General features: G+C 42.2%; 1 protein-coding gene across 4 annotated transcripts in view; it reads left to right on the top strand.

Moving 5' to 3' along the window:
* Positions 1-19,752, top strand: part of CACNB4 (calcium voltage-gated channel auxiliary subunit beta 4) — a 238,695-nt gene that overhangs the window by 105,495 nt on the left and 113,448 nt on the right. Inside the window, exons 1-2 of one of the 4 annotated variants that reach the window (XM_032857801.1) lie at positions 3,756-4,050; positions 5,994-6,153. The exons of 2 other annotated variants lie outside the window; for them this stretch is intronic. In XM_032857801.1, the coding sequence (XP_032713692.1) occupies positions 6,148-6,153 (6 nt within the window). In that variant the 5' untranslated portion in view covers positions 3,756-4,050; positions 5,994-6,147. Of the gene's footprint in view, positions 1-3,755; positions 4,051-5,993; positions 6,154-19,752 lie in introns of those variants that run through there. One more of the 4 variants, XM_032857800.1, reaches the window with a different exon arrangement.

The raw sequence follows: 19,752 nt of genomic DNA, 5'->3' as shown, positions 1-19,752 counted from the left end.
AGACCTGCTGGAATTGCGAGGCCCTTTTATCAAAAGTTAGGGACTTGGGAGGATCTGAAACAGCCCAGGAGGCTCCCAGGGACCTCCCACTACTTCTCAGCTTCACAGATTCTCAGTTCAGAGAATCTTGGACAGAGATGGTCAGTTCCAAATTCCCTTACAGTTATGAGTTCATTTTTCTAGAAACTCCTCAGAGCGCCTAAATGAATCTTTCCACAGGGTTCCTCAGAATTCTGGGATTAGCCTGAGGACTGGGTTGAAGCCTTTAAGTGACTTGCAGTTGCAACACTTATTCTGTGTGGATCTAAATCCTAGGGGCCGACTCTGAGTCTAGCACTGACTTTTCTCTTGTCAGTTGACCAAATGACTTGTGATGAGACCGTTTTTAGAAAGAAAGTGGGAAGAGATAGGGGTTTCCCATCAAAGTGACCTTCTGTTTTCACCAAATTCCTCCTGGGATCATGCCCACTGCTTCTCCTCCTCCCTTTTCTTGAAAACCCCATCAAGAAGGGAGTGGGGAAGGGCACCTGGCTGTCTCAGCTGGTAGAGCTTGTGGCTCCTGATCTCAGGGTTGTAGAATTGAGCCCTACATTGAGTGTAGACATTACTTAAAAATAAAAATAAAATTTTTTTAAGAAAAGATTTTATTTATTTATTTGAGAGAGATAGAGATTGCTCACACGCATGAGCAGGGGTAGGAGGAGCAGAGGGAGAGGGACAAGCAGACACCGCACTGAGTGTGGGGCTTGCACAACATGGGGCTCAATTTCACAACTCTGAGATCATGACCTGAGCTGAAACCAAGGGTTGGATGCTCAACTGGCTGAGCCGCCCAGTTGCCCCACAAAATCAATCAATCTTCCCTCCCTTCCTTCCTTCCTTCTTTCCTTCCTTCCTCTCTCTCTTTCTTTCTTTCAATTTTATTTATTTATTTGAAAGAGACCAAGATAATGACAGGGATAGTGAGAGAGAGCATGAGTATGGGGGAGAGGGAGAAGCAGGCTCCCCTCTGAGCAGGGAGGCCAATGCAGACTTGATCCCAAGACCCTGGATCATGACCCAGGCCAAAGGCAGACGCTGAATTCACTGTGCCACTCATGCGCCCCCCATAAGATCTTGAAAAAAAAAAAGAAAGAAAGAAGGGAGGGGGAAGGGACACTCCAGTATAAAAAATTACGGCTTTCAGTGCAGTAATTTATCCATTCTGGATGTTAAAATGAGGCCTGGATCAGGCGACCTCTGAGGTTCCCACAACTCTAATAGTTTTTGGTTCTGAGTCCAGCATTTTTTTTAGTGTCCTGGGTGGCAGACCAAGCCAGTCTTCAACTGTCTGACATCTGTTCTTAGTCCTGCAGGGGTTGGATTTAGGGTTGCAGGGAGTGACTGTAGGATGGTCTGTTTCGTCCAGTGCCTCCCTCCTGATGTCTCACTTGCTTACTGCAGGTATTAGTCTAACCCTGAATGAGGCTCTGCTTCTTAAAAACTTTCTTTGGACCCTCGCATCAGCTGCCAAGAGCACCCCATGGCCAAGAAATGGAGGAGAGGAACGGAGCCATGTCCAGGTTTCCTGGTAGGGAGCAATTTCTCTCATCCGGGTGAATTATAGAAGTGGTCTGCCTCTGGTCTTGCCCCTAATTTAGTTGCCTCTTTAAAGATATTCAGGAAATATCCACACTGTTAACTGATGTGGTAAAATAAGGAAAAGATCTAGAAGATCTTAAGGAGAGGAAAAGACCCTCTTGCCTCAATTTTCTAGAGATTCTGGCTAAAGTATCATATGGCTATAGTTAATTATAATAACGGAATTTGATACAAGAATTTGAGGCTCCAGATCCTTTGACACAGCCCTCTTGCTTTATGGAGGGGAGAGCTGAGAGTCAGCCTGGCAAGCGACTAGCTCCAGGACACACGTGTCAGCAGGGAGCACGGATGCTGGGTTTCTTTCTCTGGAATCCTGCCAGTTGCCCCCATCCTCCTCTGCTGTCCTCCCTCTGGGTAGGCACAGATGACCTCCTATATGAATCCTACCATTTTGGGCTTCTGAAAGATGGATGAGTCCCTTTGCTATCTTTTATATTTCAAAGTGACTAAGTATTGGTTCTGTTTGCAAGACGTGCAGCTGGGATTGAAAGACATCATGGGGTCCGTGCAGACCTGGGAGAATTGTGCTCTGCCCAGCAGTTGTAGCTCTTCTGTTGCTTTTTTGTGACTCAGGTTTCTTCCTTCCTATGCTTTTCAGAGGTACGAGCTAGAAGGACAGGCCCCATTTCCTAGGTCCATGGCCAGCCGGTTACTCCTGGGCTGCACTCCCGTGAACTGCAGCCGGTGCCTCCCACCTGACAAGGCAGGGTTGTCATTGATAAGTGTTTATGGCGCACTTTGGATTTCAAAGTTTTTTCTCGGAGTTATTTCTACCCCAGTTTGGCAGGTGAGGAAACTAAAGCCCATAGAAGTGGTGACTGGTTCAGCATCATCCAGCCAACGAATTGTGAAGCGGATACTGAGATTCAGAGCCCCTGAGTTTCCGGGTCGTTGCTTACCCCAGTGAGTCATGCATCTTCTCTAGATGATGTTCTTTGCCCATCACCAACTTCTTTTTTCCAAATCTAGCTGGCTTCTCGCAGCGTGAGCTCCCCTGTTTCAAAGCTGCAGAACCTTACTGGTTGACCAGAAAGCAGTATTGAGGTATGCTCCAGTGGGGGACCAGTCCTAAGTCAAACTGAGTCATAGTGTGGGGGGAGCAGAGGGAGGGCGTGGACTTTTTTTGCTTGGGTTTTGGGAAATGATCAGTGCTGTTTTAGGAACATTAAAGGTCTAAGTATTGGAAAGGGGATGAAGGCTTTAAGTGAAAACACTAGCTGTCACAGATTCAAAATGTCAAACTAAAAAGACAATAAATATTTTGCATCTAAATAAAAGCCTTGGGGGCGCCTGGGTGGCTCAGTGGGTTAAGCCGCAGCCTTCGGCTCAGGTCATGATCTCAGGGTCCTGGGATCGAGCCCCGCATCGGGCTCCCTGCTCATCGGGGAGCCTGCTTCCCCCTCTCTCTCTGCCTGCATCTCTGCCTACTTGTGATTTTTGTCTCTCTCTGTCAAAGAGATAAAATCTTTTTAAAAATAAATAAATAGATAAATAAAAGCCTTGGAGAGGCTTTGGGCTTCTTTTTCAAACTTCACTAATTGGGTCACAGAGGTCTTTTCTGGCTGGTGGGGGCAGAGAGACTTCAGTGAGAACACTGAAAACTTTTACAGTAGAAATTCCCTCAAGAAATCTTACCATCTGTTTATCATATCCATTTTTCCTTTACCTTGGTGGGTTTCTTTCTTTCTTTTTTTTCTTTTTTAATTTTAAATGACTTATTGCCCGTTTGACTTCAGTTGCCTCTGTTAAGCACAGATGTTGGATGGAAGTTCATACCTGTTTGCCTGTCTTTGTACAATATTCCCTGAAAATAAAATTTCTCCTTTGCCCCCCCCCCCCCCCCCCTACCCATTGTGAATTTAATTAAGAAGGGTGAGCAGTTGTGTTTAATGTGTTGGAGAGTCTGCCTTTCCAGACCTTCCAGGCAGCCTGTCAGATCCTGGTAAGTGTGGATTGCAGAACCACACAGTGCAGGCGAGACAGGAAGCAGCGCTCGCTGGGTAGGATGCTCTGAGGCGCCCTCCACTCTCCGAGGGAACACTCTTCAGCTGACTGAAGCAGGGAAGGCGAGCCAATCACAGGCGGCTTTCCTAGCTCAGTCACCAGTCTGTGGCTGAGGAAGGGTTTTGCTTTTTTATGCTCTGTATTGGGAAGGCAGATAAAATGCCAGGGCTGGACTCCCTCTGGGGATAACCTCAGCCTGTGTGATGTGAATGAAGAGCCTCTTGCCTAGTAAATCCCCAGGAATTGATAAGGCAAGCGTGGTTCTTCCAACAGGCCTTTTCTATCTTTTAGCTGTAGCTGTGGCTTCTGTAGCAATTTTATTTTTGCCTTGAAAGAGGTGCTCTGGATTATCAGACCTCCATGTATGACAATTTGTACCTGCATGGAATTGAAGACTCGGAGGCTGTAAGTATTTTCAGAGATAGCTCATTCCCTCTCCCCTCCTCTTCCTCCTCCCACTAACCCCCACCCCCCAACCCCATTTCTTAGGCAACGCAGGGAACATGGAGCTGAAAGCCAACATCATTCGGGGGCTTGCTGGCTGCTGTGTGAATGTTCTCTGTATAGTTCAGAGTGAACTGAAATTATGTTTTATTATATAATTTCTTGTCAAGCAAGAAGGAAATCAGGGTGCTAGCCAGGGCATCTAAGAGTGTAAGCTGTTTGGGATCTATACCTTACTCAATCCATGTTTGATCTCACAAGGGGTAACTGCTCCTTGTAGACCGGCTTAAACTCTGCAGAAAGTGTCTGTGTTTTCCAGTAGAAGGGTTCAGAGAAAAGGCTCATTCATTATATAATACACATTGTTGATGGAGCCAACATGAATGGAAGTTGCTCAGCTGTAGCTCTATTATGTGCTTTCTGGCCAAAGAGTGGAGCAGATCCTCTGCTTCTTTGTTAAGGAAATCGGATGCAAAGGTTGTGGTCATCTAACAGCCCAGTGCAGAGGCAGAGAGAGGCCAGCGTTTCTCTACTCTACCCTGGAAGACCGAAGTAGGCTCACGTGTGTTTTGGCTGAGAAAACTGGACTCCTTTCCCTCCGTAGGTCAGGCTCATGTAATCTATTAAAATCGGGATGAAAATGGTTCTCTGAGATCCCTAAAATCGTACCACCAAGAATGTTAGCTTTGGAATATAGGGTCCAGCTGATGACTTAGTCTTGTTCTCATTATGTGCTAGTGGTAGTTCCTGATTTGTCATCAATCATAGAGAAACCTTGCAAGGTAAAATGATTTGGGGTGGCTGGTGGGACCTGCTGTGGGGAGTCTGAATTTTAGGAGTGCAGTGCCATACACGCTGCTACGTTTGAAACAGGAATGTGTTATATAAGATTCCCTGGCTAAACACTCAATAAACAGACTATAACAACAACAACAACAAAGCCCTAGGGTCCACATCAATGCAGACGTATGTATCAAACAGTGCACTCTCTATGAAAGGTAGAAATCCTCTGTTCTGATAACGCATTCCATTTTTCCTTCCCGTCTGTGTGTTAGCTCTGACTCTAACTCTGTTCTGCAAAGTCTCTCTGCATGTTGCCCGGTGTGCTCGTAAATTATCACACTGCCAGCTGATTGCAAGGGACTGTAGTTTGAAACCCTGGTGGCTCCAATCGAGAAAGTCCACACTTGCGAGTGGGGTGAAAGAATGGAAAATGCAACTATAGGAGTTCAGTAAACCATCTTCCCCAGTGGGGCTCTTCAGGAGGCCTGGTTGTTTCTCCTACCCCTTCTCTCCACACTCAGTGATGAAATGTGTGATGCCTTATTGAATTGTAACTTTTATTTGCGACCATCGATTTTCACTCGGGCACTGTATTGCACTTACGTGGATGGGAGATATTTCCGAATGACCAGTTATTTTAGAAACCAGCTGGCATGAGCAGAGTCGGCTAGGAACTAAAGTATCCAGCACCTTGTTCTCTAGAACTGTGTAGATTTCAGATGCACTGGTTCAGAGGGGAGCCATTATAAGTACGAAAACATTTTTTTTCCTCCTTTTGGTCCAGCCTCCCAGGACGGCCTAGCTTTGCCGTGGGGTGGGAAGTGCAGAGCGCAGTGCTTTGACTCGGGCGGTAGCTGATGGCGGGTTAGTGCGAGGTGCTGCAGTGCTGGGCTCCCGGTGACTCAGTGGTGACCAGCAGCCTGGGATCCTTGGGGATCTGTGGAGGCCAGGAAGCTGGGCAAGCCAAGGGACCAAGAGGGCCGGTCCTCACTTGGAAGTACGGGAGGCTTTCGGTGGGGGTGGGATGGACAGTGCGTCCCTGCAAGCCGAGGGGAAGCCAGAGGTGTTTGGAGGGGTGAACTGGCTCAGAATCCTCATTCGAGTTTATTTGTTTTTATAAGGAAGAATAATGTGATGTGTTACCCACGATGGTGTGACCAAAGCTTCAAGCCAGTGGAGAAGACTAGGCCTAAGTAGCTGACCCGGTGCAGTGACAGATAAAGCCACACCTGGAGTACCACATCCTCAGCAGTCTTTCTCAGTGCTAAGGCATTTATGGCTGTAAGTGTGGGGGCTCGCCCAGCCTGCAGCAGCGCTCCTGGAGCAGGGCTGCTGGATAGGTGTGGAGAGGCTTTTCTCAGATGACCAGCTGCAGTCCAAGAATACACAGGCACTGAAAGCTGAGCACGGCACTTTCTCGGGGGGGTTGGGGTGCCGTCCGCCTATGTCCCTCCACTCTGTGCTGTTGCAAACATCTCTGCGGGGTGTGTGGGGGTTTCACACGGGATAAGTGATTGTATTCAGCGTGTTCACACGCTGTAATAAGATCATCTTGCCGAGGGACTGATGAAATTTTATTCTGAGTAAGGATAAAGTGTTATTATACACTGTTAGCACCTCATGTCCCCGCAGTAGGAGAGAGATTTGGGTCCTGTTATGCAAGGTTTTCCTTGAGATTCTGGTCCAGGGATAGATATTATCCTCCTAATAGCCTAGCTTTTCACTCGTCACCTCGGCATTTCACGCACTGTATGTATAAAGAGAGAGGGACAAGGGCCATGGGGGAACACACCTGAGTCTGGGCGTTTTAGACTCTTGAGTTCTATGGAGTCTTTTGGGACAGGTCCATTTTCTTCTGCTCTGGTTTCTAGGAGAGTCGTTGATTGATTCAGGATGTAAGGAAGTGCAAGAGACGATTCAGTGCCCCACAGCAAGGCTTTGCATGGGAATGAGAGATTTCACGCAGAACATCACGTTACTCCTTTTGTTACCTTGACATGTGGATTGTGGAATGTGTGCTTCTGAATGAGTCCATACCCAGACCAGGCCAGGTGCTAGAGAGAGTGCCCACAGATTCGTACTGTTGCCTTCTGTGTAAAGCTTGCCTTATTCCATCTTCACTACCTGCCCTTGGTCTTAATACAGGTCCGGTGGCCAAGATGCTTTTCCGTGACAGAGCCTCCAGGATGTACTATGTGTTTGTTTGTTTGTTTTTTTATCTGATTCATGATAGATTTTGGTAGATCTCCTCCTTGATATACATGTTTTACAAGTGGATTCATGGTATATGTTGACGTTCGTGAAATCACGAGTAGATTTCTTTTTTCATTCAGCAGGCTTATTATACAGACCATAGCAGGGATGTTCTTACAGGGAGAAGTGGAAGAAGCAGATAATTAGAAAAAGTTACCTAAACATCCACCACGGGATAATCACTGTTAACATACTGATTGTGTCTTTTCAGACTCTACCTGCACATCCATGTGAATATATCACTCTAAGCCTGCCCCTGTGTATGGCATCCTGTGCTGTGAAATGGTGTTCTCAGCTGATCAAAGATGCCGCACACTAGAACCAGACTGGCCTGTGCAAGAGGTGCTTTGCACAATTTAAAACTCCTGCATGCGCCTTCTGGAGTTTCAAGTGATTTAAATGAAATACAGATTCCTAGAGTATTTTGCAAAGTGAAGCCCGGGCTGTTCACATGTAGAATTAATCGTTGATTTCTTTGACACAGTCGCTTCCATCTTTGATGCTAATGTTCTAACATGCTTCGAGGGAGGGACCTAATCTTTCTCAGTGAAAAAGAGAATCAGAGCATAACCCAAGGCATTTACTAGAGAGGAAGAGATATTCTTGGACGTGTTTCCAATCATAGAAAGGAGCCTAATGAATGTATTTACTAATACTGTGAGAAATCTTATTGGTGTGAAAGTTAGAGTGAAGGTAAATTTTTAAAACTATAGTGTGTATATAGGGGTGCCTGGGTGGCTCAGCGGGTTAAGCTGCTGCCTTTGGCTCAGGTCATGATCTCAGGGTCCTGGGATCGAGCCCCGCATCAGGCTCTCTGCTCAGTGGGAAACCTGCTTTCCCCTTTCTCTCTGCCTGCCTCTCTGCCTGCTTGTGATCTCTCTCTCTCTGTCAAATAAATATAATGTGTGTATAATATCTGTATGGGCATATAAAAGCACTTCTTTAAATTTATATGTATCTATACATTATTGTAAGTATAGCTATATGTTAATTGTCTAAACTATTCATTTTCTATAAGCTGCACAACTATGTACATTGGCCTAAATGTCTGTGTACCCATAGTTGTACATCTAGTGTGCACTCTGGTGCATTAATATATAGATATGCTCCATGCTTTGCTAATTGATGGTTAATGCTAAGTAGGAAATTTCTGCCATATAGCTTTTGGAGGAGGAAAATTAGCTGCATTTGACATAAAGGAAGATACCCAAGAGGGTTGAAAGACACACATCCACAAGCGAATAAAGAATTGCTACTGTCAAAAATATAATGAAGTTTTTTTTTTTTTTAATATGAGGATATGTCCTTGTGCTTGCTAGGAAGGAGGATCAACTTCAAACAGAAGGCTTTGTGGGTTTAGGGACCTTGGGAAAAACACTGTAGGGATACTAAGGTTTAGATTCCTTTTGGGAATGAGAAGACTAGAGGTCTTTATGGTTTGGGAGATCAGCGGACCTTTCGGGGTCAGGAAAGTCTTTCTGGTCTATTTCTAGAGAACGAGACCTGTTCTGTTAAAGACTCCAAGGTGTGTCTGTTGGCATCGCTGGCCGGAGAGGAAAATCAAATGCTGCTCATGGTTTGTGTAAGCATTTGAGGAAATCCACTTGTTTGACTGCACTCAGTGATTCTGGTATTTGTTCAGACTCTGAGTGAATGACGAACAGAAACTTCTGTACCATCAATTCTTAGCAATGATGGTTTTCTAAAATGTACATTGAAATGACTTCTAGATATAATTGTCATTGGGCTAAAGAGAGAAACTCCTTAAATCTGATCAGAACCATGAATTTCTCTCTCCAGGGTCATCAGTCTGGCTATTTTCTTTGTCATTTCCAGGTGACAGGGGGCTGTGTTAGGATCAGTTCCCCACCTTTTCTCTGGGACTTAGGCATCTTCTTTCCTGCTGGTGTTCTTCTCTCTGTTAGATTATGATGAGTCAGTCAGGATTTTAGAATATAGTCCTGTGACTCCATATGTGCTTAGTGAACATTACATTTTTCTGTGGTACAAGATATTCTGTAGGAAGGTCAGCAATAACTAGGGTTATTTTGGGATAAAGGTGGGCAGGCATCCTTGCCTTAGCCCTTCCGTTTCTATCAGAGTTTAGTGCAGACCTTATTTCTATGTGGGTGGTTCTCTCATTATTTCGATCACCAAATCCCTTTCATATCCTTTATCTGGGGAAACTGAGCCATCGGAAGAGCACAAGAAGACAGCTGTTCCCATTTTCCGTTCTCTCTCTTCCCTCCCCCACTAGTCCTTGACCGTGATCATCACGTCATGAGTGCAGATCTCCATGAAGCTGAGTTAAACATTAGACCAAGAAAGTTCTGTAGATGTAGACTGTGCAGCTGATCTAAATCAAGCTGATTTACTTGCCTTTTTACTGTGCTTGCATCAGGCCTCGTTGACTTCAAAAACAGCTCTAACCCGCCCCCCTACTAAGGACACCCGCATGTGATCTTACTTGAGACAGAGCCCCAGAGGCCACTGCTTAGTGTGTAAACTCAAGGGAGTTTTCAGTTCATAGAACATCATGGCAAGCGGAGTGGGAGTTGTAGATTTTTATGCCCTGAGTTTTGAACTTTCTAAGATTCTGAGCATGTGAGTCTAAGATAGAACTGTGCAGCCATTTTTACAGTACTCCTGGGTGTGCCAAAAAGAAGGTGTCTCAGATGGCTCCCATGAGAGTTTGCAAGATCTAAATTAAATAGATCAGTACTTGGTCCCGCTCTACATTTGTATATTCTTTTATAACATAAATGTATAGTTTTAGCAGTAAATATTTTTCTCTCGTCTTCAATGGAGCCATTCTGTCAGTACTTCCTTTATCCCATATATATACATATATATATATATATATTCCCCCCCCCCCACTTTGCATCTGTTCCATAAATAGTCGGTGGAGCACGAGACTCTTGATCTTTGGATTGTGGGTGTGGGCCCCACACTGGATATAGAGATTACTTAAAAATAAGAAAAAAATTTTTTTAAAAAAGAAACAGTGAAAAGTCTTAAACTTAAAACAGGGTGTTTTGAATTTGTTTCCAGCCCTCTTGTTCAGGGGCACTGATGGAAGGGGTACATCCTAACGTGAATCTTGGCAGCTGTCAGTTGCTCAGGAGCTTGACTGTGTAGTTTGGGAATAACTAAGTGTTAATCCTATTATTCCTATTTTAATCCTATTATTCTTGAGTCTTTCTTCTCTTTTTAGCCTGAGCGTCATATAACATAAAATGATTCCGACCTTCTGTGTTATTTCTCTATTAGCAGGTTTGTTGAGTAGTTTGGTGAATTTAAAAGGGTTGTGGTTAAAATGGTTTCTCAATCTTTTTTGAAATTAATTTTTGTACTTTGTATTATGAAACGAAAATGTAGTGTAATAATGCTGGGATTTAAAGCAGAGACTCCACACAAGGTTTCTGGGGATGATGTCCTGGCTCCCCACTTCCCAGTTTGTGGCTTTGGGTACATTTCTTAGACTTTGTGTGCCTCAGTTTCCACATTACTGAAGTGTTCATAATAATGAAACCTACATCTTGGGTGGTTTTGAAGATTACATAAAGTAATATGTGTAAAGCCCATAAAACGTTTAAGTGTTTTCTGCTGTTATTATTATACATGCCATGAATATACTTATGTATTTGGCATGCTCCTTTCTCTGCAGGTTTGATATTCCCATCAAATCCTTTGGTTTATTTTCAGAGCATTTGCATGGTTTTTGACAGTGCTTTCCAAAAATATGATAGTGGTTGTCAAGTGAAAGAATGTACTGGTGTCCTAAGGCCTTCTGATTAGTTTGTTGTATTTTGTTTCAGAGAAAGGGGCAGTAGACTCTAATTGAAAGAATGCCAGGTGTTGGAAGTCTTGGTCTTTACCACTTACTAGTAGGGACCTTGGTCAAGTCATTTGATCCCTCCGATTCTCAATTTTCCCCTCCTGTAAAATGAAAGCACTTGGTTAGATGATTTCTAAGGTTTCTCTACATCTAAAATTCTATTCTGTTTGTCGATAAGCTATTTCTTCAGTTTGGATATAAATGCCACCACATGCCATTTGCTTTTCGAAATGATCAGTTGCTGTGGTGTTTTGTGCATACTGAATAAGGTCTCCATATTTGGTCCCTGAGTCTGAATGTTTGGCCTTTTCAGAATCTTTGAAGGAGGAAAGTGTGTATGGTGCACATCTTTGAGAGGACTAGATTTTTTTTAAAGATTTTATTTATTTATTTGACACAGAGAGAGAACACAAGCATGGGGAGCAGCAGGTAGAGGGAGAAGCAAGCTCCCTGTTGAGCAGGGAGCCCGATGTTGGACTGGATCCCAGGACCCTGAGATCATGACCTGAGCTTCAGGCAGATACTCAACCAACTGAGCCACTCAGGTGCCCCAGGACTAGATTTTTGAAAGGGGGGATGTTTTATTTAAGATTTTTGACCCTAAAGCAAAAGGGATGCTTTGTCTATGGATCATTTGGTTGCCGATACCCACGGTGCACTTCCAGCCCACAGTGATTTGAGCTGGAAGCACTTGAGTTTTATTTCTAAGAAGAAAAAATCGGAAGCAAATCCTTTCTGAGAAGTAAGCTTCTCCTAACTCTTATTGATAAGTGAGGAGAGATATTTCTGCTTTAAATGATCTCTATCTTTCCTTCTTGGCTAAGTTGTCTTAGCTATCACAAGGAGACGGTTGACAAGAAAAAAGTTTAAATAATTGTTTTATGATTGTTATGTTGCTTAATCATCAAGAATGTTTATTGTTTGCTGTTTTCTTGCTTTACAAGATTTTCTTCAGCTCATCATTATTATCCTTTGGGGTGTACTAAAAACAATAATCAATCAATTAGAAAACCCCAGGGATAAAATAAATTCTAGGACACATTCATTATTTTTTAAAAAGTCATTCATTACTTTTAAAAGGAGTCACTGTGCCTGATCTGTTTAATTTTCTTCTCTGATAAAATGAAAGGCCAGAGGATAGAAGAAAAGGGGCAATCCTTACCACAGTCCAACCTCTCAAATATTCCCTTCAATATTGTTTGAACGAAATAAGAGTTGGAAGCAACTATCTCTCATAAAAGTAGAAAAATGTGGTGAATATCATGCTAAAATATCTGGAAAGCAAATGAGTTTCCTGGTTTATTTCCAGAGTCATTATCAATAGCTTAATATCATTTAATTTTAATTGATATCCCAGAGATGAATGTCTTGGGCTTATTTGATTCAATGGCTCTATTGATCCAAGGGAAAGAATTTAAGAATTTATTTATCAGATTTTCTCACAATTATCTCACTTTTTAAAAGAGATTTTATTTTATTTATTTTTTTGGGAGAAAGAGAGAGAGAAAGAGTCGGGGGGAGGGGGAGGAGAAGAAAATGAAGAGGGACAAGCAGACGCCCCATTGAGCACAGAGCCAGATACAGAGCTCAATCTCATGACCCTGAGATCATGACCTGATCCGAAATCCAGAGTTGGACGCTTAACTGACGGAGCCCCCCAGGCATCCCTAAATCATCTCACATTTGATCATATTGTTAATGCTTAGAATGCAGGAATGGAATTAAGGTAAAGTTGATAAGGTAGGGAGACACAGCACATGTCTTAGTTGCCATGCTGCACTTTTGTGAACGGTGAGGCCACTGCAGGGTAGAGTAAAGAATAAAACCAAACAGATCGAAAAGGGTGAGGTAGATAATTGATTTTAAAAAGAAAAGACTGCTTTGATGGTCATGTTTAATTATCAGTGAACTGAAAACCAACAGTTTAGTATACAAAACCTCTTCCTAGATGTGCATCTTCCTAGAGTGCCTATGTTATTATTTTTTTAAATATTGTAAGAATTTCTCAAGTCTTATAATGCATTTTATTAATCCTGAGGCACACATTCCCCGCCTTCCACCCCCAACATTTTGCTATACCTAAAATGGGGCTACGTCTTAAAGCTGATAGCTCTATTGGCAGTTTTTTCCCCCTTGGTGGTACATAATCTAATGTTGATTTTTAAAATAATTGGTATGATTTTAAATGGTATGAAATGAGGTTTTAGGGGGAAATATGTAAATAATATAAAACTGTATAGGATGAAAAATTGGTTTTCCTTAACAAACTCCCAAGCTATTCCCCTCTCCACAGGTAGCTGTTTTTAAGAATTCAGTGGATATCCACTCAGAGTTTTTTTTCCTCTTCATTGACAAACATGGATATTTAGAAAAACTTACTTAAAAATGCACATCTCATATTTGTAATTTTAAAAAGCATGAATAAGAACATAATAAATATTGTCCTGTGACTTTTTTTTTCTTCACCAGAAAATGTACCATGGATGTTTTTTTCCATATCAGTTTATTCTTTTTCACAAACTGGGTGACATAATGACTGTGTGGTGTGGATTTGCCATAACGAATTTAGCCCACTGATAGATACAGAATATTTCCTGTTTTTCAATCCTGTAGATAAATGCTACAGTTAACATTCTTATATAGAAATCTACACATGGACCATTTCTCCAGAATAGCCTTCTGGAAGTGGAATTGCTGAGTTAAATGATTAGCACATTTAGAAATATATACATATATATGTATATATGATTTATATATGTATATGATGCATAAGATATATGTATGTGTGTGTGTGTGTGTATATATATATATATATATACATATATATGGCTTGGTGTGTATTGTAAAATATTTTACATTAAAACAAACATCCTTTTGTGATTGAGACTAAAAGAAATTAGCTCAAAATGAAATATAAGACTTTGAGGAAGTTTCTTGGTTGTGGGAAGCAGCTTTAGGCTATGGCCTCCAGGTTTCATAAGAAGAATTTTTCCTACTCTCTGTTGTAAGAATTGGGTTTTTGAAAACCCACAAAAACTTGTGAAGTTCATCCCTCTTTATTTTATAAATGGAAAAACTGAGGCCCAAAGAGGTTAGGCAACTTGTGCAGAATGACCCAGGTAATTTATGGTGGAACTGGACCTAGAGCCCTCCTCAAGTCTCTAACCAGAGCCCTGTTCTTTTCATGATGCCAAATGCAAGGGTTTATAACCTAAACAACTGGAATAACCCATTGAAGGCTGGTAGAGTTGTATTATTTGCATGACAGCTTACAAAGCAGTTGGGAGTTGGGAGAATTTCCAAAACAGGGAACAAATTGCTCTCTGACCCCAGTGGTGAGACCTTTATCTACTTGGAATCCAGATTAGAGTCCCAATTTCTTTCAAGCTTTCTTGTTTGATATTGCTTTCTGGTATGGTTCAAAGTCCCCAGTTTGATGGATTGAAATGACAACACATCCATCGAACATAAAAGCTCAGTGAATGTCAGAAAGAGGTTTTGTGTTTTAGGGAAATGTTAGAATTCTCATTATTTGTATGCAGGTCTTGATGGCAGTTGCACATGGTTGCTACATTTGGCCTTAGCCAAGAGTACCGAAGTTCCATTTTTGTTGTTTTTCTCATTTTTAATTCATCTCCATGAGCTTCCAATTCAGGGAAACATTTGTATGATTTAGTAGTGATATTTTTAAAAGTAAAAGGGATAGGAATATTTGTAAAAGGTCAAAAGGACTCCAAGTTATGAGTGGGGTTCCGTCAGAATCAATCAGAATTCCTACAAAAAACAGCATCCTCGAATTAGGATAACTTGAGAGGTTTACCAAATAGCAGAGGTCGGGGCACCTGGGTGGCTCAGTGGGTCAAGCCTCTGCCTTCAGCTCAGATCATGATCCCAGGGTCCTGGGATTGAGCCCTGCATCGGGCTCTCCACTCAGCAGGGAGCCTGCTTCCTCCTCTCTCTCTCTCTGCCTGCCTCTCTGCCTACTTGTGATCTCTCTCGCTCTGTCAAAAAAAAAAAAAAAAAAATCTCTCAAATAGCAGAAGTGTAGGTAGGGTAGAAGGAAGCCCCAGGGGATACCACAGGACTCCCAGGGCTGGTAACTGCAGAACTGTTACCACCTTTAGACCCAGTTGGACCGGGAAAGGGCAAAGGCATGGTTATGGGAACCTGGGAGGGCTGAATTTTGTCAAGAAGGCTACCTTCAGATGGATGCAGTCTTCCTTGGGGGGAGCAATATAAGCAGCCTACAGGCATCCCACAGGAAGGAAGCCAAGGGATGTGTACTCCATTATCATTCTTTTCCCTTACTCTGATCTGTGCTAGGGTTCTGGTTGGTCAAGCACAACCAGAGGCCAGAGAGCAGAGCTTATAGGTCAGCACAGTGCAAAAGCAGAGTGGGCTGTGGATTGGGTGTGGGGTGACCTGGAGAGGTAAATGGATATTGGTTTCACCCACATCACTGATGGGCCCTATCTGACTTATATTGGTGTCAGTAGATGATAGATGAACCCATGCAATATGAAGGCATTCCTAGAACACACTTCTGAAGATGTTAGTGAAGTTCTGAAGGAGCTGCTGTTGGTCATTTTCCACTGGGCATGTGTTAGCTTTCATATGTCACTAGTTCCACTACAAATGGTGACCTGGATTTTAATTCCTGTATTGTTTTTTAAAATTTATTTGTATATTTTTAGAGATTATTTGTTTGAGAGAGAGAGAGCAGAGAGAGGAGCAGAGGGAGAGAGACAAGCAGACTCCACACTGAGTGCAGAGCCTGATGAGGGGCTCAATCCAATGATCTCAAAATTATGACCTGAACCAAAATCAAGAGTTGGACACTCAACTGATTGAGCTACCCAGGTGCCCCTGTACTGTTTTTTAAAATTATTATTAAGATTTGGAGTACTTCCACAAGGTCTAGAAATGGGATAAAATAAAGGGTTTAAATGTTAGCGTTGTGGAGAAAGCTTGAAAAGCTAAGCTATGTGGGCTTCCATGAGTGCCTTCAAATATGCAAAGGTCTCTGCTGATACTGGGCAGATAGAGAAGACCATGTATCAGACCAGCTTGTGGCTCAGTTGTGCTCCACTGTCATGACCAGACTAAAATAATTCTTGGGATTTCTCCTAAAGTCATAGTGATTCCCACTACAGAAAACAGTGGGAGGATTGGTGGGAGTAAGGATTAATGTCATGAGATTTTACAGTTCTGACAACAGCCTCCTTATTAAAAGATAAATGGACTATGTGGGAGCAGGGAAGTCAAGAGGAGTGTCCCCTCTACAGTATTGGAAGCAGAACTTGTTTTGGAAGGTGACTCTCCTTCTCCTTCTCTCCTCCTTGTTTTGAAGCCCTTGGAAAATATTAACTTGGAGGTCAGACCTTGCCATTTTTAGTAAAGCTAAGCAGACCTTGGGTGTTTCTGTTAAAAAGTCAGTGTTGACTGGTTACTGGTTATACAGTGTGTAAAATTTGTAAGAATCCATTGAACTGTACACATAGGATACGTGCAAGTTTCTGTATGTGTGTTCTATACTTCAATTAGAAATTCGGGGAGTCTCTTTTGGGAAAGCAAATGTTACTAATGGGATTCTGGGAGCTGGGATTAAGATTAGGAAGGATATAATAAAGGTTCTTGCTTCTGATGGTTAGAACTTGCAAAGTGTAGAAGGCAGTAGATTCATACTCTGACTATGTGCTGGAGTCCTGAGTTAGAGCACTAATTCTTGACCAGCGGGGTAAGGATGGGACACATGAGTCGTCACTGGGAGGTGGGAAACTGTATCCTTCCAGCGCCCAGACCGGAAGGCTCTCTCGTTGGTTGATGCTGATCTTGACCTTTTGCTTCGTGCCTTCTCTGGGACAGGTCACTATAGTGGTGGTTACACACCTGTGTATGGCAGATACCTCACTTTTCTGAAAACCATGATTTTTAAGATGAGGAGGACTCTGGGAAGTAGATTTTCTACTCTCCTTTCTGCTGGGTCAGAGCCAAGCTGTTCTTAGGGGTGAGAGCTGGTCCTTCTGCTTGCAGAACCGTGCCAGTGCCTCAGCGGAGAGCCAGTTCTGGTGACAGGGAATAAAATGATGATTGCTAGGAGTCTTGGTTGAGGTTTATTGAACTAAGGCTCAGATGTTTGCTCCTGGAAGACTGTGTTTTTGGTACGTGGATGTACACAGTCAGTAGAGAAGTACTGAGTAAGTCTCTAAGTATATGTAAGGAGTGAGATTAAAGCCAAGCTAGCATACATATTATATGCACACTGCTTGAATGTTTTCATTTTCAAAATCTACCTGCTTATAAAATAACATGTTATTTTTAGAGATTGGTTTCTTATATTATTTTTATAACTCTAATTCTAAATTATTATTATTAGCATGGAGCTCAGTCTTGCGAGAAGGGCAAGGTGGGTCTTATAACTGAAGTACACTATTACCATTTGTTGTTATAGATGCTTTCATTAGTGGTAATAGGTGAACAGTGTGTGTGTGTGAGAGAGAGAGAGAAACTCCTTGGATCAAAGCTATAATATAAAGAACTATGCAAGATACAACTCTTGAGGATTGAATAGTATATTAATAAATATGTATGGTTTTGCCCTGGTTTTGAAATATATACTGATATAAAGGTAACTAAAAAGAGGTTGTTCATGCTACATTCCAAACTTAGTATAAATTATCCAAGGACTGAATAGTATTAGGATTGAATTAGGATTGAATAGTATATTGATAAATATGTATTGTTTTGCCCTGGTTTTGAAATACACACTGATATCAAGGTAACTAAAAAGAGGTTGTTCATGCTACATTCCAAACTTAGTATAAATTATCCAAAAAACATTTAAAAGAAGGAAAAATAGAGAAGAATATAAATAAGGTAGAAAAAGGACAAGGAAATGCATAACCTAAATTCTGTGAAAGTTTTGATTCATATTCCTTTTAACTAAAATATGTTCTGGCTGTAAGATGTGCAACTAGTTGTTAGATTTTTCACTGGAGTGTTGCATTTACACAGAGAAGCCGGCTTTCAAATGCCAGCCAGCAGCCAACTCAAATACTGAAGATTTGTCTAACTCAGTGACTAGTTTAGTAAGAAGATATCTTGAGGACGTTGAGGGGGAGGGCACACATCAGATACCTTGTTTTGGAAACTCAGCCAGAATTCCCTCAGTTGTGATCTATCTGATTCTTAGAGAAATATTTGAGTTTTCAGTTCTGAATCTAGGGTTTGCAAAGATGCTGTGAGCACAAAACTTATAGTTTCAAAGCTCCAGAATGACTTCCTAGAGGAAACTTGAGGATATTTAGTAGACTCTGGCTATAAACTATGAGCATTTCTGAGAAGTGTAAGAGGTGCCCATTATCCCATAAGCATTTAGGGAGAAATGTTCACGGAAACATTTCTTGATATACTGGTTGAACCTTCCTCTGGGTCCTGAGTGTCCAAGGAAGTTTTGGGCCTTTCTGCTATGCTGAGGACAGATCAGACGCTGATAGGCATTCCTCCTCATTGTACCTATTTTTCAGTTTCAAGGAGCCTTTTTTTTTTTTTTTTTTTTTGGTAGTTCACACATGGTGTTTGGCAGAGCACAGTATGAGGGAAATTATTTGCAGTAGGTAATTAGGAGCTGTTGAAAGATTTTTAAACTGGAGTGGTGTGATCAGATACCTATCGGTCAGAGTGGAAGATGGATTTGAGGAGGGAGAATTCAGGCAGGGAGTCCAATTAGAAAGCTGTTGAAATAATGCAGGTGTGAGGTGGCGTAGGCCTCAAGTAGGGCAGTAGCAGTGGGAATAGAGAGGAGGAGGTGAACTGAGAAATATTTAAGTCATCAATGCAGCAGGTTTCATGACTAATTAGCTTAGGAAGGGAAGGGAGTCTGGAACGAGCCCCTCCACGTCTGGCTTGGGTGGCGGACAGGGTGCTGGTGCCGCTGAGATTGGCAAACTAGGCCATTTCTTCTGATGTCTTTTGAACTGACCCAGGGGAGCTCAGGTTAGAAGCAGGGTCCAGGTTCTGAAGTTTTCAATCCTTCAGCTGTTGGTCTTGATTCCTGGCTAAGAAAACTGCTGGCTTCATCCCAAGGTCATGAAGTAGTTTTGTTCTAGACAGCCTCAGTAACCCTCAGTGACAAGAAACTGGCTGTAGAATAATTATGTTCTAGCTCTATGCTTCCTGGCCTCGTACCCATCTTCCCGTACCCTACCATGTGTATTGGAAAACCATAGAGGAAACATGCTCTCCGTCTTGAGGAACTTTGCAGCAAAGAATCTTCAAGTTGATTTTTAATCATCCTTTTTCTCAATAAATGAGTATTATTCCAAGTAGCAACTAGATTATAAAAAAGGGCATTTGGGATATTGCTTAGATCCTAATCGGAAAAAGAAAACCTATTAAAAAAAATCTTATTGTCTTATATGTTTCTTTTTCTATTAAGGAGTAGAAGGTCATATTATTTTTCCAGAGTATCTCTATCTTTTAATCTTGGTAGATGACTCCTAACCATTAGTTAATTAATTTTTATTAACATATAATGTATTATTTGCCCCAGGGGTACAGGTCTGTGAATCATCAGGCTTACACATTTCACAGCACTCACCGTAGCACATACTCTCCCCAATGTCCATACCCAGCCACCCTCTTCCTACCCCCCCACCCCTCAGCAACCCTCTGTTTGTTTCATGAGATTAAGAGCCTCTTACGGTTTGTCTCCTTCCCGATCCCATCTTTCTAACCATTAATTTGATATGCCCCTTGATATGTATGAAAAAAATGATTCCCTAGACAAA

Source organism: Lontra canadensis, unplaced genomic scaffold, assembly GCF_010015895.1.
Source record: "Lontra canadensis isolate GAN:19392208 unplaced genomic scaffold, GSC_riverotter_1.0 scaffold13, whole genome shotgun sequence".
In the NCBI taxonomy this organism is placed as follows: Eukaryota; Metazoa; Chordata; class Mammalia; order Carnivora; family Mustelidae; genus Lontra; species Lontra canadensis.
Note: the sequence above shows the minus strand (reverse complement) of the source record. Positions and strands in the feature narration are given on the sequence as shown.